The sequence below is a fragment of the Orbicella faveolata genome, unplaced genomic scaffold, assembly GCF_042242905.1.
Source record: "Orbicella faveolata isolate gen_17 unplaced genomic scaffold, um_ofav_v1 contig_13, whole genome shotgun sequence".
In the NCBI taxonomy this organism is placed as follows: Eukaryota; Metazoa; Cnidaria; class Anthozoa; order Scleractinia; family Merulinidae; genus Orbicella; species Orbicella faveolata.
The window spans coordinates 14,026,535-14,040,279 of NW_028301540.1; the positions used below are offsets into that span (position 1 = coordinate 14,026,535).

At 40.8% G+C, this 13,745-nt stretch overlaps 1 protein-coding gene, 1 long non-coding RNA gene and 1 pseudogene across 2 annotated transcripts in view; 2 read left to right on the top strand and 1 right to left on the bottom strand.

Annotated features, from left to right (window-relative positions):
* Window positions 1-13,745, bottom strand: part of LOC149115133 (uncharacterized) — a 59,897-nt gene that overhangs the window by 27,915 nt on the left and 18,237 nt on the right. The window lies entirely within an intron of this gene.
* On the top strand, window positions 2,656-3,573 carry LOC149115137 (uncharacterized). The gene has a single exon (XM_089283832.1). It carries the CDS (start codon window positions 2,677-2,679, stop codon window positions 3,274-3,276), a length of 600 nt encoding a protein of 199 aa, XP_089139958.1. The 5' UTR covers window positions 2,656-2,676; the 3' UTR covers window positions 3,277-3,573.
* Window positions 5,917-6,369, top strand: LOC149115138 (uncharacterized; annotated as a pseudogene).

A 13,745-nucleotide genomic window follows, 5' to 3' on the forward strand; every position in this document is an offset into this window, starting at 1 on the left:
CAGGAAATATTGCAAGTGATGGTGGCATCTCCACTGTTACCTATGTAACTGCCCCAGAAGCCATTGCTTCAAATGCCATTCTCATGATGACAACAAAAGTGATCCTTAGTGGTCCCAATGGTCATCAAATGGTTGCATGAGCGCTACTGGACCCAGCATCCACTGCCTCCTTTGTCACCAAAAGAGTCGTCCAATGCTTAAAGTTGCACAAACAAAAGCAAGAAATCACCATCAATGGAATCGGAGACACCTGGTGCTCTGCCCAAAGTAACTCTGTTGTTAACATGAATTTAAGATCTACTCAGAGCTCTTCAGCACTGGACAATGTTCAAGCTATTGTTTTGCCTTCGTTGACAAAATGCTTGCCTGTCACAACCCTTCTTAAAGGGAACTGGCCACATCTATCTTCTCTCAAGCTTGCTGATCCTGAATTCAATGTGTCTAAGCCTACTGATGTTCTCCTTGGTGTAGATGTGTACCATGACATCCTTAAGCCTGGGCTTATCCTTGGACCAAAGGGAACCCCAGCAGCCCAAGCAACAATGTTTGGATGGGTCTTGTTTGGGAACACTAACACTCATCAATTGCCAGCTGAAGTCACAACACTGCATAGGTCGACTTCATTTCCAAGTTGCGAAGAAGCTCTCCATAAATTTTGGACCCTAGAGGAGCCACCTAAACCAAGGTTGCCTCTATCACCAGCTGACAGATTACTTGTGCCAGACTATGACCAAAGCCACAAACGTGATGATACTGGTCCCTTTGTAGTCAGACTCCCATTCAAGCCACAAGGGCCTCCTTTAGGCCAATCACAACCTCTGACTTTGCGACGCTTCCTTTCCCTTGACCGTCGTCTTCAACGTTTCGACAAATCCCAAGATTATGCAACGGTCATTAACGAGTACTTCACATTGGGCCATGCTAAAAGAGTCCCAGAGGCTGATCTCAATAAACCTGCATTACATTCATTCTACTTAGCCCATCATGCCGTCTACAAGGATTCAGCCTCAACCCCATTACGCGTGGTATTTGATGGATCAATGAAAACCACAACTGGTGTCTCTCTCAATGATCAGCTCCTTGTAGGACCGACTGTTCATCCACCCCTTAATGATGTTCTCATTCGTTTCAGACAACACCCTTATGTTCTCACCACTGATGTTTCAAAGATGTATCGCGCTGTTGCCTTGGCTCCAGAAGACACAGATTTTCACTGGTTCTCATGGAGAGAGAAGGCTCCTGATCCAGTTGTTGACTATCGAATGACGAGAGTCACCTTTGGAATTGCAAGTGCTCCGTTCTTAGTGACAAACTCTGGTCTGCACCTTGCAGAGCAAAATGAATCAGAGCTACCCCTAGCTGCAAAGGCTGTAAAAGAGTCCTTCTATGTCGATGATGGTCTTCCTTCAGTCGAAACCAAGTAAGAAGCCATTTTACTTCATCATCAACTTCAAGACCTCTTTAACAGAGGAGGGTTCAAACTTCACAAATGGGACTCAAACTGGCCTGAAGTTTTGAATTTAATCTCACCGGAGATGAGAAGCTCGAAGGACACTTCTAACCTTGGAAACTCTGACAACTTTAGTTCGTATAGTGTGATCGTCTGGGTGAGTGTACTTCTGAAAAGAACTGTTGTTGGTGACTGACGTTTCGACAACCTGAGCGGAAGTCATCTTCAGAGTCAAGTGAATAGTGTTTGTCAGTCGATGATGTTATAAGTCTGGTCCGTTGAACGTGATTGGTCAGTATAGCCATGATGGCATTGGCTGAAAGACTCGTGTAAAGTTTGTCATCAGTCATTGGTGGGTTTCGATCCGTCTATTGTTAGTCAAGTAGGTTGGTTTTTGGTCCGTGTATTGTTAAGTCAGTCTGTTAGAAGTCCGTTTGTCGGTTTCGTTTCTGTCATGGATTAGTCGTTTGTAAGGCGCCGGTAGTTGTTGACATCTGTTAAGAGGCGTTTGCTCTAGGTTAGTGTACTAGCTTTCCAGAGTCAGTCATTGAAAATAGTTTGTACTGTAGGTTAAGCACTGAGCAGAGTCACAGTCAATGTTGTGGTTTGTCAGTTGACGAGACTGACTGAACACAAACGAGCCACGAGAAATGGTGATGCCAACAATCACATTGCTGTACATCATCAATTGACAAACCACAACATTGACTGGGACTCTGCTCAGTGCTTAACCTACAGTACAAACTATTTTCAACGACTGACTCTGGAAAGCTGGTACACTAACCTAGAACAAACGCCTCTTAACAGATGTCAACAACTACCGACGCCTTACAAACCACTTATCCATGACAGAAACGAAACCAACAAACGGACTTCTAACAGACCGACTTAACAATACACGGACCAAAAACCAACCTACTTGACTAACAATAGACGGATCGAAACCCACCAATGACTGATGACAAACTTTACACAAGTCTTTCAGCCAATACCATCATGGCTATACTGACCAATCACGTTCAACGGACCAGACTTATAACATCATCGACTGACAAACACTATTCACTTGACTCTGAAGATGACTTCCGCTCAGGTTGTCAAAACGTCAGTCACCAACAACAGTTCTTTTCAGAACTACACTCACCCGGACGATCACACTATACGAACTACTGATACTCCTAGGTTCAAACCATTTACTGTCTGACAACTTTGTCAAAACTCTTGGAATGGTATACAACTCAAGTCAAGATCACTTCAGATTCTCTTCCACTGATCTATCTGCTGAAGAATCAAGTATTACCAAGTGTGAAGTTTTGTCTGATTCAACAAAAATATTCGACCCCCTTGGTCTCATCTTGTGCATCACGATTATACCAAAGATAATCTTCCAGCGTCTCTGGGAGCGAGGAACCACATGGGATGAACCTCTCCCACCAGACATTCAGAAAAAGTGGTTGAATTGGAGAACACAACTCCCTGAAATTTCTGCCATCCGCATTCCACGCTGTTACACCCCAGTTGGCAGTGAAATTGTTGACCGACAATTGATCGGTTTTTCTGATGCCAGTGAGAAGGCTTACTGTGGTGTCGTCTACTTAAGAAGTTTCAACACGGCCGGCGGAGTCTACACCTCCCTTCTTATGGCAAAAACATGTGTCACACCAATCAAGGAGGTTACCTTACCCCACCTCGAACTTTGTGGAGCTCATTTGCTCTCACAACTCATGAAGCATGTCCAAGAAATCTTCGCCATTCCAACCTGCAAGCTTTATGCCTTCACAGATAGTACCATTGTCCTTTACTGGATCTATGGAAGTAGCCAGTGATTCAAGACCTTCGAAGCAAACAGAATCTGAGAAATTCAAGAAGGCATTCACCCAGAAAGATGGGCTCACATTGCTAGTGAAGAAAATCCAGCCGATGTTGGATCTCGTGGCCTTCTTCCAGGAGAAATCATTGATCACAAACTCTGATGGAAAGGTCCCAGTTGGTTGAAAGAAGATACTTCAAACTGGCAGTCCAAGATTTCTGCCCCTCCTACATTGGAAATGCTCTACTCCTCAGGTATCGATGAAGCAAGTTTGCAACTCAAAGAAAGAAAAGAAGTGTCACTTCAAGTAACTACTGCTTCTCATAAAGCCAAGCCTCTGATTGACATTGACAGATACTCAAGCTACATGTATCTCCTGAGAGTTACTGTCTGGGTATTCCATGTTGTTACCCACTATCATCTATTCAGCTCCACACTTTCAGTAGCTGAACTGTCAAAGGTTAAAATTTGGTTGTTCAAACAAGAACAAGCTAAGATGTTCCCAGATGCAGTGGAAACACTCCAGAAGAAAAAACCACTCCCTTTGTCCCATTCTCTGCAACCATTAAATCCATTTCTTGATGCAGATGGTTTGTTAAGAGTTGGTGGACATCTCTCACAGTCCCAGAAAGACTACCATTCTCGCCATCCACTGATCCTCCATGGAAAGCACCACCACACATCACTGATTATACAGAGTGAACACAAACGTCTGTGTCATACTGGTCCAAAACTCACTTTAGGAGCTTTTCAAGATCTCTACCATATTGTTGGTGCACGCAGAGCTGTGCACAAGTACACACATCAATGTGTGACATGTCAACGTGCATCTCCCAAGATCACAACTCAACTCATGGGCCAAGTTCCAGCTGCACGCCTCCTTCCAAGCTTCACCAATGAAAGAGTCTCAGTCGACTACGCAGAACCTCTGACTCTGAAGATTGGAACTTCTCGCAGACCAACCTACTGCAAGACCTATGTAGCCATCTTTGTATGCCTAGCAACTGAATCCTGTCACATTGAGTTAGTATCAAATCTAACAGCAGAAGCCTTTCTTGCTGCCTTTCATCGTTTCATTTCAAGAAAAGGAAAACCAATTGAAATCTGGAGTGACAACGCATCTTTCTTCCATCGTGCAAACAAAGATCCCAAGGAACTTGAGCAATATCTTAAACAACCAGTCTCACAAGAATCTATTATGAATTTCTGCTCTGCACAAGGCATTCAATGGAAATTCAGCCCACCAACAGGCCCCGATCATGGCTAAGTGTGGGAAAATGGGGTGAAGGCCTGCGAGCGTCATCTTAAGCGAATAGTTGGCAAAAGTAAACTTACCTTTAAAGAGATGACAACTGTTTTGTGTCAGATCGAAGCTTGTCTCAACTCCAGACCTCTCTTCATGTCACTCGACTCAAATGATGATGGAATTGCCCCACTTACTCCTGGTCATTTTTTAATTGGCCAACCACTCAAAGCACTGCCTGGCCAAGTTGCAACAGTGCCGATTTCAACCCTAAAGCAATGGCAACTCTGTTAAGCTCTTACACAGCATTTTTGGAAGTGGTGGTCAACCGAATATCTCAATGCCCTTCAGCGATCCAATAAGTGGAGGCGACGCAAACGATGTCTTCGCGTCAACGACATTGTGCTCATTAAGGAAAATCGCACTCATGCCAGTGGTCCCTTAGCCGAATCATCAGAACCCATCCTGGTCGAGATCAGTTAGTCAGAGTGGTCACTGTCGAAACTAAAACCGGAACATTCGTCTGCCCAAATGTAAAGCTGTGCTTGCTGGCACCATCCGAGGGTGCTCAGTAAAGACTTTGTACTTATAAACAACTTAAGCTAACATAAAGACAACCTCATTCCCAGGGTCTCTCTGAGGTTGACATAAAGAACCAAATGAACTCAAAGAAACATTTTCAAGTAACTTTATTAGAACAAAGAATACTATTAAGAAAACACTATTAAGTAGCATTTACATTTTATCTTGATTATATCATGGCTGGCAAAATGGACACGCTTGACTTGTTTAGCTCATTAGCATATTTGTCATGCGCAGTTTTGTTCTGTTAGTTGAAACCTCGTGGTCGATTGAACTGTCACGTTTTCTATCATGCAAGTTTGTTGTGTACCATCTCATAGAGGTTTATCAAATACAGTCCTATAAGAAGAAGGCTCGTCTAACATGGAGAACATCATTGCGGGATGTCAGAGTCAGAAGAGGAGCTGATGCTGGCAGTGACCACCATCTTGTCATGGCAACCCTGAAAATGAAGCTAAGGAAAAATGGAGCTGGCAAAGCAACACAACAGCAGTTTGATGCAAACAAAATAAAAGAACCTAGGGCACAGAGTAACTTAACTCTCCAACTGAAGAACAAGTTTCAAGCACTGGCAGATGCTGAAAAATATATACCGCCTGGCATGAGTGACATCAACACCATGTGGGAGCAAATCAGAATAGCCTATACACAGACCAGTGAAGCCTGCTTAGGACGCCAACAGAAGAAGAGGAAGGAGTGGATCACGGCAGTTACCTGGCACGCCATCGAGATCAGAAGAGACACAAAGAAGAAAGTCATGGACACCAGATCAGAGAGGCAGAAAGACAGATATAGGCAGCAGTACCGAGAACGAGCCGGACAGTGAAGAGGATGGCAAGGGCAGATAAGAGGGCTTATATGGAAGAAATGGCAAATCAAGCAGAAGAGGCCGCCAACAGGGGAGAACGACAGGTGTACAAGATCACCGAGCTCATCGGCGGGAAGTACTGAAGAGCCACTGACGTGCCGATTGTGGATAAACAGGGAAGGCTACTAACCACGGAAGCAGAGCAGGAGACAAGATGGGTAGAGCAGTTCAGCAAAGTCCTGAACAGACCACCACCAACAATTGAAGCAGAAGTACAGGATCCTGATACTGACCTAGATGTCAGCACCGCACCATCAGAGAAAGAAGAAATCATGGCAGCCATCAGATCCCTCAAAAGCGGAAAAGCCCCAGGACAGGAAAGCCTTAATACAGAACTATTCAAGGCAGAGCCAGAGTTTCCAGCACAAGTTCCTCAGCCACTCTGCAGCAATATGGGAGGACAAACAACTACCTGACGACTGGATGGAGGGTGTTATCATGAAGATTCCGTAGAAAGGAGCCCTGAGCAACTGTAACAACTGGAGAGGCGTCACCCTTCTGTCTGTCCCTAGCAAGATCCTGGCCAAGCTCATCATCAGGCGGATCTCTGAAGCAGTGGACCAGCGACTCAGACAAGAGCAAGCAGGTTTTTGAAAAGGAAGAGGATGCACGGACCAGATCTTCACTGTACACCATCATCAAACAGTGCACTGAATAGCAGAGGCAGCTGTACATTAACGACGTGGATTTTGAGAAGGCCTTTGACAGCATCCAGCGAGAATGTCTATCGCACATAATCAGGGTATGTGGAATTCCACAATTGGGACTTTTGAGCGAATATTATTTTTTTAGGGCGTCAGCAATATGTGCTATTTTTCCAGTTTCGGCAGGCATGCAACTTGTGTCGAGCAGACCGAACTTCAATCAATCCTAGAAAACTTCAATTACAATTTTTAATCAAATAAAACTCAGTTTAGTGATTGACTTGGTAAGGGCTTTGAAATCCCAGCTTATGAGAAAAATCAAATTTTTGAAGTAAAATCAGTGGTCAGTTTTTACAGAGTGAGCCTCTTAACAATCCCTGTTCAGTTCTTCAAAGAACTAAGAGTAATATAGTTTCAGGAATCAAGCTGTGTACAGTAGTTCACTTGTAGAGCATCGCAAGGTCATAGGTTTGACTCCTGTTAAGAAAACTTGTATTTCCTAGTATACCTATGTAACGGATTGATTCAACATTTATAAGTGATGATGATGATGGTGATAATAATAATAAGAAGAACAACAACAACAACAACAGCAACAACAATAACATCAACAACAACAACAAAAATATACCTTGCTTAATGGGCCACACTTGATGCATAGCTTTGCAGTCCTTAATTGTCCAGAATTTGACCCGAATTTCAACGTTCACATGAATTAAGGAATGGGACAGAATTAAAAAATGCCAAAAAAGGGAAAAAAAATTGGGCAAATAATATTTTAGTATTCGAGGGTCTTTCTTGAATGTAGGCTTACTAATCCGTGTGGACAGAAAACGTTTATGCATGTCACATGACATGACTGTTATTCGGTGCTTAAATTTTGGCGCCATTTGTGTTTGTTCTCTTCACTTCAAGTTTACACCACTTTGTACGGCATCAGATCACGGTTAAAGTACCAAGGCATGGCCTTCCATGTTCATTGTTTTTGAGCTTAATCAGGGAATCCAGGAAAATGCCATTGGTTGGTGTGAAATTTGTCATTCTTTTTTGATGAACGGCAATTTACTCAATTACTGCTGTCTCATAAGGCCATTTGAGATGGAATCTAAAATCCCCGATCGAATCGTAGTCTTTTACAATAAGCTTGTGGTTTTAGGATAGGAAAAACGTCATCTTAACAATGGTAAGGTGGTGTATTTCATGTTTTTAATACTTAACTAGCAGCTCGATGTGTCCGCCATGTTTGAAAAGCACAGCCTGGACTTCAGGAAACTAGAACCGAGAGAATTTTCTTGCTGCTATAGCAACAAAGCCTTTCCAAGATGGCGGACGAGCTTGCAGTGGGTTGTGCCTAAATCCTACCGCTCAGAAGGACAACCGAGGAGTGCTAGGAGCGAGTTTCCAAGTCGAGCAGTTTTCGGAAATTGTCGGCTATTGCAATATGGTGGACTATACCAATCACATAAATATGCAAATTACCAGTGGTAAAACTATGTTGATCAACAAGACAAGTACCTTTTTATTCACCTGACAAGTTAAGAATAATGTGTAGAGAGTAAAGCACTGAGCTGTTTGGCCAATGTGGTATATTTCTTTAGATCTCTTCCCGTCTAGTTCGTAAACCGTAAAGGGCCATTCCATTTAATATCCGCACCCCCCCTATTGAGGTATTACTTGAAACCCCCCCTCAGATATCATTTTCTTGAGAGGGTACCCCCTTGGATTTAGATAAATTGGCCATCCCCCCGGAAATTTTGCGACTTTAATTTTCGTACTTACAAACCTCTTCAGACGTCTTCAGCATATCATTTATTTGGGAAAATGGCCAATACAAAATTGAAGGATCACTTTACACTGTCTTTATATATAAATATATATTGTCATATTGATTTTTCACAAAATTCTACTCTTCACTGAAACCCTGAAGAAACAGAAGGCACGTAACTTATTTACAAAACATTACTTCCTACACTAATTAAAATCAGTCACTTTCAGACAAAGAAACCTAGGAAATATGACTACTCAGAGCTAAATGGGGGTAATGAGAGGGTATGTCAAGTGACCCCAAACTAAGAAGGATAGCTTAACAGAATACTTATTATCACTTGAAGAAAATCACGCATGTAATAACAAATACAATCTCTAAAATTTGAAATAATTTCCTTCCCATTTACACCAGCTGGGTTTTATGTGGCAAACATAGGGGAGAATTTATTAATGGCATTGAGTGAGTAAGCTGGGGGAAACAAGAGAAAATACACATTGCTGTGTGATATTTTGCATGATGAGTAGGAAGACAGTATACATTAACATACAAACAAAGAAGGTGGAAGAAGTGTGAACTACATGACAAAATGTCAAAACTCAACATTTCTTTTTCTAACTTGTAAAACTGTAACTGGATAACACTGAGTAATGACATCCTTTGGGCATAAGAGGAAATTGAGCAATTTCAGAGAATCTATCAGGCATCCTTATTCAATGACCCCCCCTCCCCCTCGGATTTCCCCTAACCTCAATAGGGGGGTGTGGATATTAAATGGAATGGCCCAAATTTGTACACCTGCTAACACATTACACTGTAGACGTCTTTGACTTATAATAGGCACAAACGTTTTTAAATACGTTGTTCCTTCAGGACAAATTTTTTTATTGATTTGGTGGATCCCCGAATTCAAACTTCCTTTGCCTTGTCCCTCTGGCCGGTAGGATCTTGGAAATACTACCGCCCAGAGGGACAGCTTGTGTATAAGGTAATTGGACTTCAGTCCATGCACATTTTTATTTGTAGAATAGTTTGATACATTGCTCTTTAGCCTTACACTACACTAGATTATCACTCTACAGTAACATTTCAGATTTCTGTGATCTTGACCCTCTGACCAGTAGGATCTTGAAAATACTACCAGCCAGAGGGACAGCTTAGGTACAAGATAATTGGACTTAAGTTCATGCACAGTTTTATTTGTACAATAGTTTGATACATTGCTCTTAAGTTTTATACTAGACTAGCATAACTCTACAGTTGAATCTTTTCAGTTTTCTGTGATCTTGTCCCTCTGGCTGGTAGGATCTTGAAAATACTACTGGCCCGAGGGACAGCTTGTGTATAAGGTAATTGGACTTAAGTGCATGCACATTTTTATTTGTAGAATAGTTTGAAACATTGTTCTTAAGTTTTATACCACACTAGAATGACTCCACAGTTAAATATTTTCAGTTTTCTGTGATCTTGTCCCTCTGGCCACTAGGATCTTGAAAATACTACCAGCCAGAGGGACAGCTTGTGTGTAAGGTAATTGGACTCAAGTCCATGCACAGTTTTATTTGTACAATAGTTTGATAATTCAAAGGCCGCGTGCAAGAACGTCCCCTAGATTTTTTGGCCATTTTGAAAGTGTTCAAAGATAGCTGAATTTTGGCATGTAGGCTTCGTTGTACCTGAGAAACATTGCTCTGAATTTTTTTTGGCTGGAGCGCTCTTCGTTCTCGAGAAATAATGTATGCAAAAAGCTCAGTTTTCCAAGCGGCATCTTTTGGAGATCTTTTGTTGAACAAAAAACAAAAGAAACCTTATTATTTTGTTGAACAGCAAACAGGCAGACTGTTTATAGTGTATTCCACTGAATCTTAGCTGTCTTAAAGTCAAAGGAAAATAGTACATAGAGCGGAAATCTGGGAACAGATTGTTTACATCGGTTATTGTGACGTAAACACAACACGTGAATCGATCGAGCGGCAAATGAAACACCATCGAACGAAAAAGAGATCTGCCACATTAGAGCTCTGTCAACTAATATCTTAAGCATTGTGTTAAAGTACCTTGTGTGCCTGCCTGGTGGTTGAGAGGCATCATAAAGCCTCGATAAACCCGTAAGTCATCAGCACGTTTTAAAGAATCAAAATGTGTTCTGAAACTTCGAAGGTAGCTGATATACCGTAATCGTGTTATCGGCGTTTGAAGTCAGATCGAGCCAGGCAGCAAAGCCCAAGAGCAGTTCTTGTCCAAGAAAAATACCCTCTCATGAGTTGTGGCCCATTTGCCAAGCATTGCTAGTGTCAAAGTTTGGAAAGCGAGAACTGGTTTTAGAGTGATAAAATTTGTCTTGTATCGACCGCCATGTTTTCCCGTGCACGAGGTGTAAAGACCCTTCCCGGCATGCATTGCGATCACGTTCTGCTCGCGTTTCTCAAACTGGTAACTAGATTGTTTCGGCTTTTTTCATTTAACGATAATAATGGCCAACAAGTAGCGATCGATTGTAACATAGATCTGTGATCCAGGTTGCATTGATTTTATTTCATGTCGGCATGATTTGTAGTATTTTGAACTTCTGGGATCAGCGGACATGCAGATGTATGGAGACCTGTACGTTGCGCAGACGGGTTAATTTGTTAATCTGTTAGGCGGTGCGTGACATAAAGCTACGATCGCGTTTCTCGAAAAATGTGTATTTATCTCGTGATTTTTAGCCATTTAAGACGTTACTGTATTTGGAAAAGTGCTTATTTGATGTTTATTTGTTCAGTGCAGATAATCATTGTCCCAGATAACCAAAGTAAGTTCCAGATCTTAACACTATTTTCCGGCCGCCATATTTTACCTATTTATACCTGAAATCAACATTTTTGAGCTTATACGTTGCGTGAAATTAACATTTTGCTGTTTTCTAAGTGAAATGAACATCTTTTCCGTCACGCGTTACATGAAATCAACATTTTTACCTATTTAGACCTGAAATTAACAATTTTTAGCTCATAAGTTGCGTGAAATTAACATTTCGCTGTTTTCTAAGTGAAATCAACATCCTTGCCGTCACGCGTTAACGTGAAATCAGCATTTTTACCTATTTAGACCTGAAATTAACAATTTTTAGCTTATAAGCTGTGTGAAATTAACATTTTGCTGTTTTCTAAGTGAAATCAATATCCTTGCCGTCACACATTAACGTGAAATCAGCATTTTTACTTATTTAGACCTGATATTAACAATTTTTAGCTTATAAGTTACGTGAAATTAACATTTTGCTGTTTTCTATTAAGTGAAATCAACACCCTTGCCGTCACGCGTTAACGTGAAATCGGCATTTTTACCTAGTTACACCTGAGATCAAAAATTTTTAGCTTATAAGTTGCGTGAAATTAACATTTTGCTGCTTTCTAAGTGAAATCAACATCCTTGCCGTCACGCATTAACGTGAAATCAGCATTTTTACCTATTTCGACCTGAAATCAACATTTTTGAGTTGATACGCTACGTGAAATTAACATTTTGCTGTTTTCTAAGTGAAATCAACATTCTTGCCGTCATGCATTAAAGTGAAATCAGCATTTTTACCTATTTAGACCTGAAATTGACATTTTTGAGCTTATACGTTGCATGAAATTAACATTTCGCTGTTTTCTAAGTGAAATCAACATCCTTGCCGTCACGCATTAACGTGAAATCAGCATTTTTACCTATTTAGACCTGAAATTGACATTTTTGAGCTTATACGTTGCATGAAATTAACATTTCGCTTTTTTCTACGTGAAATCAACATCCTTGCCGTCACGCATTAACGTGAAATCAGCATTTTTATCTATTTAGACCTGAAATTGACATTTTTGAGCTTATACATTGCGTGAAATTAACATTTTGCCATTTTCTAAGTGAAATCAACATTCTTGCCGTCACATGTTAACGTGAAATCAGCATTTTTACCTATTTACATTTGAAATCAACATTTTTGAGTTTATACGCTGCGTAAAATTAACATTTTGCTGTTTTCTAAGTGAAATCAACATTCCTACTGTCACAGGCTAACATGAAATCAACATTTAAACCTTTTTTGACCTAAAATCGACATTTTTTGAGCTTTTACGTTGCGTAAAATTGACATTTTTCTGCTTTCTAGGAGAAATCAACATCCTCTCCGTCGCACGTTAATATGAGTCAACATTGAAGCACTTTTGACCTGAAATCAACAAATTTGAGCTTATATAAGCTGCGTGAAATTGACATTTTGCTGGTTTCTAAGTAAAATCGGCTTGGCTTGGCTATTATAACAAAGGATCGGCTCTGTTTATCATAACAAAGGCCCGGCTTCGTTTATTTGAAGGACTCGGCGGGAAAAGGGCGTCAGGTATTTTAATCAAAGGTGAACTTTGTCGAAAACGCTCCAAATTTCGCATGCAGTTTCGTTCAGGTATGTTAAGCAATGTCCCGTAGTTTTTGCGCTAAAGTTCGCTTCATGCTCGAGATATTGCATATGCAATAAACCACTCAGTTTTTCCAACCTGTGTGCCTTTTTTGCATACGTTATTTCTCAAGAACGAAAAGTAACCCAGCGAAAAAAACTTCAGAGCAATATTTCTCAGCTGAAACGAAGCCCACATGCCAAAATTCAGCTAGTTCTACGCAGTTTCAAAAATGGCCGAAAAATCTAGGGGACGTTCTTGCACGCGGCCTTTCAATTGCTCTTATTGTTTAAGTCATAAAGCAGGCTAGAATATTGAGGATTCCCATTTATATGAAGGTTATCAGACACTTGATTTCAATGCCTTAATAAAACTTATTTTGCATTCACTCCAAGTGAAACAGAGTGCCAGGCAGTACTAGGACACATTTCTGGCATGTCCAGTGGGCTCAAGTTGTGCACATCAATATTTAATATATTATTTTGTGACTTACATACTCTGTGTAAGGATAGAGAAATTCCTTCAGGAGGATTGTTAAACTTAAAGAGTTGGATACTGTTCCTTAGCATTGTAAGACTATCTGTTTACGGAATAAACACAAATTAAAGTAACGAAAATGGCCTTCTATTGTCTTTTTTTGTGAATGTTGTTTACCTTTAAACAAAATAGGTTTAAGGAAATCCTTTATTTAATCAAAACGTATTACTTAAAGGACACTGACCTGACATACTCAGAAAGCCACTCTCATTGCAAAATTTCTAGTCTATTACCCTCATGTTTATTAAGCCTGTATCCTGCAAAGTCACTTCTAAAATGAGGCTTTCTAAATAACAAGTGTAAATAGTTAATAAGTGTAACCCCAGTTACCCTAAAAATTAATCAGATTGAATAGTTTGCTGAGTTTGCATATTTGTGCACCCATGAGTAAAATTGGGGGGGGGAGGAAGGGGTGCAGGAGCCCCAGAAGA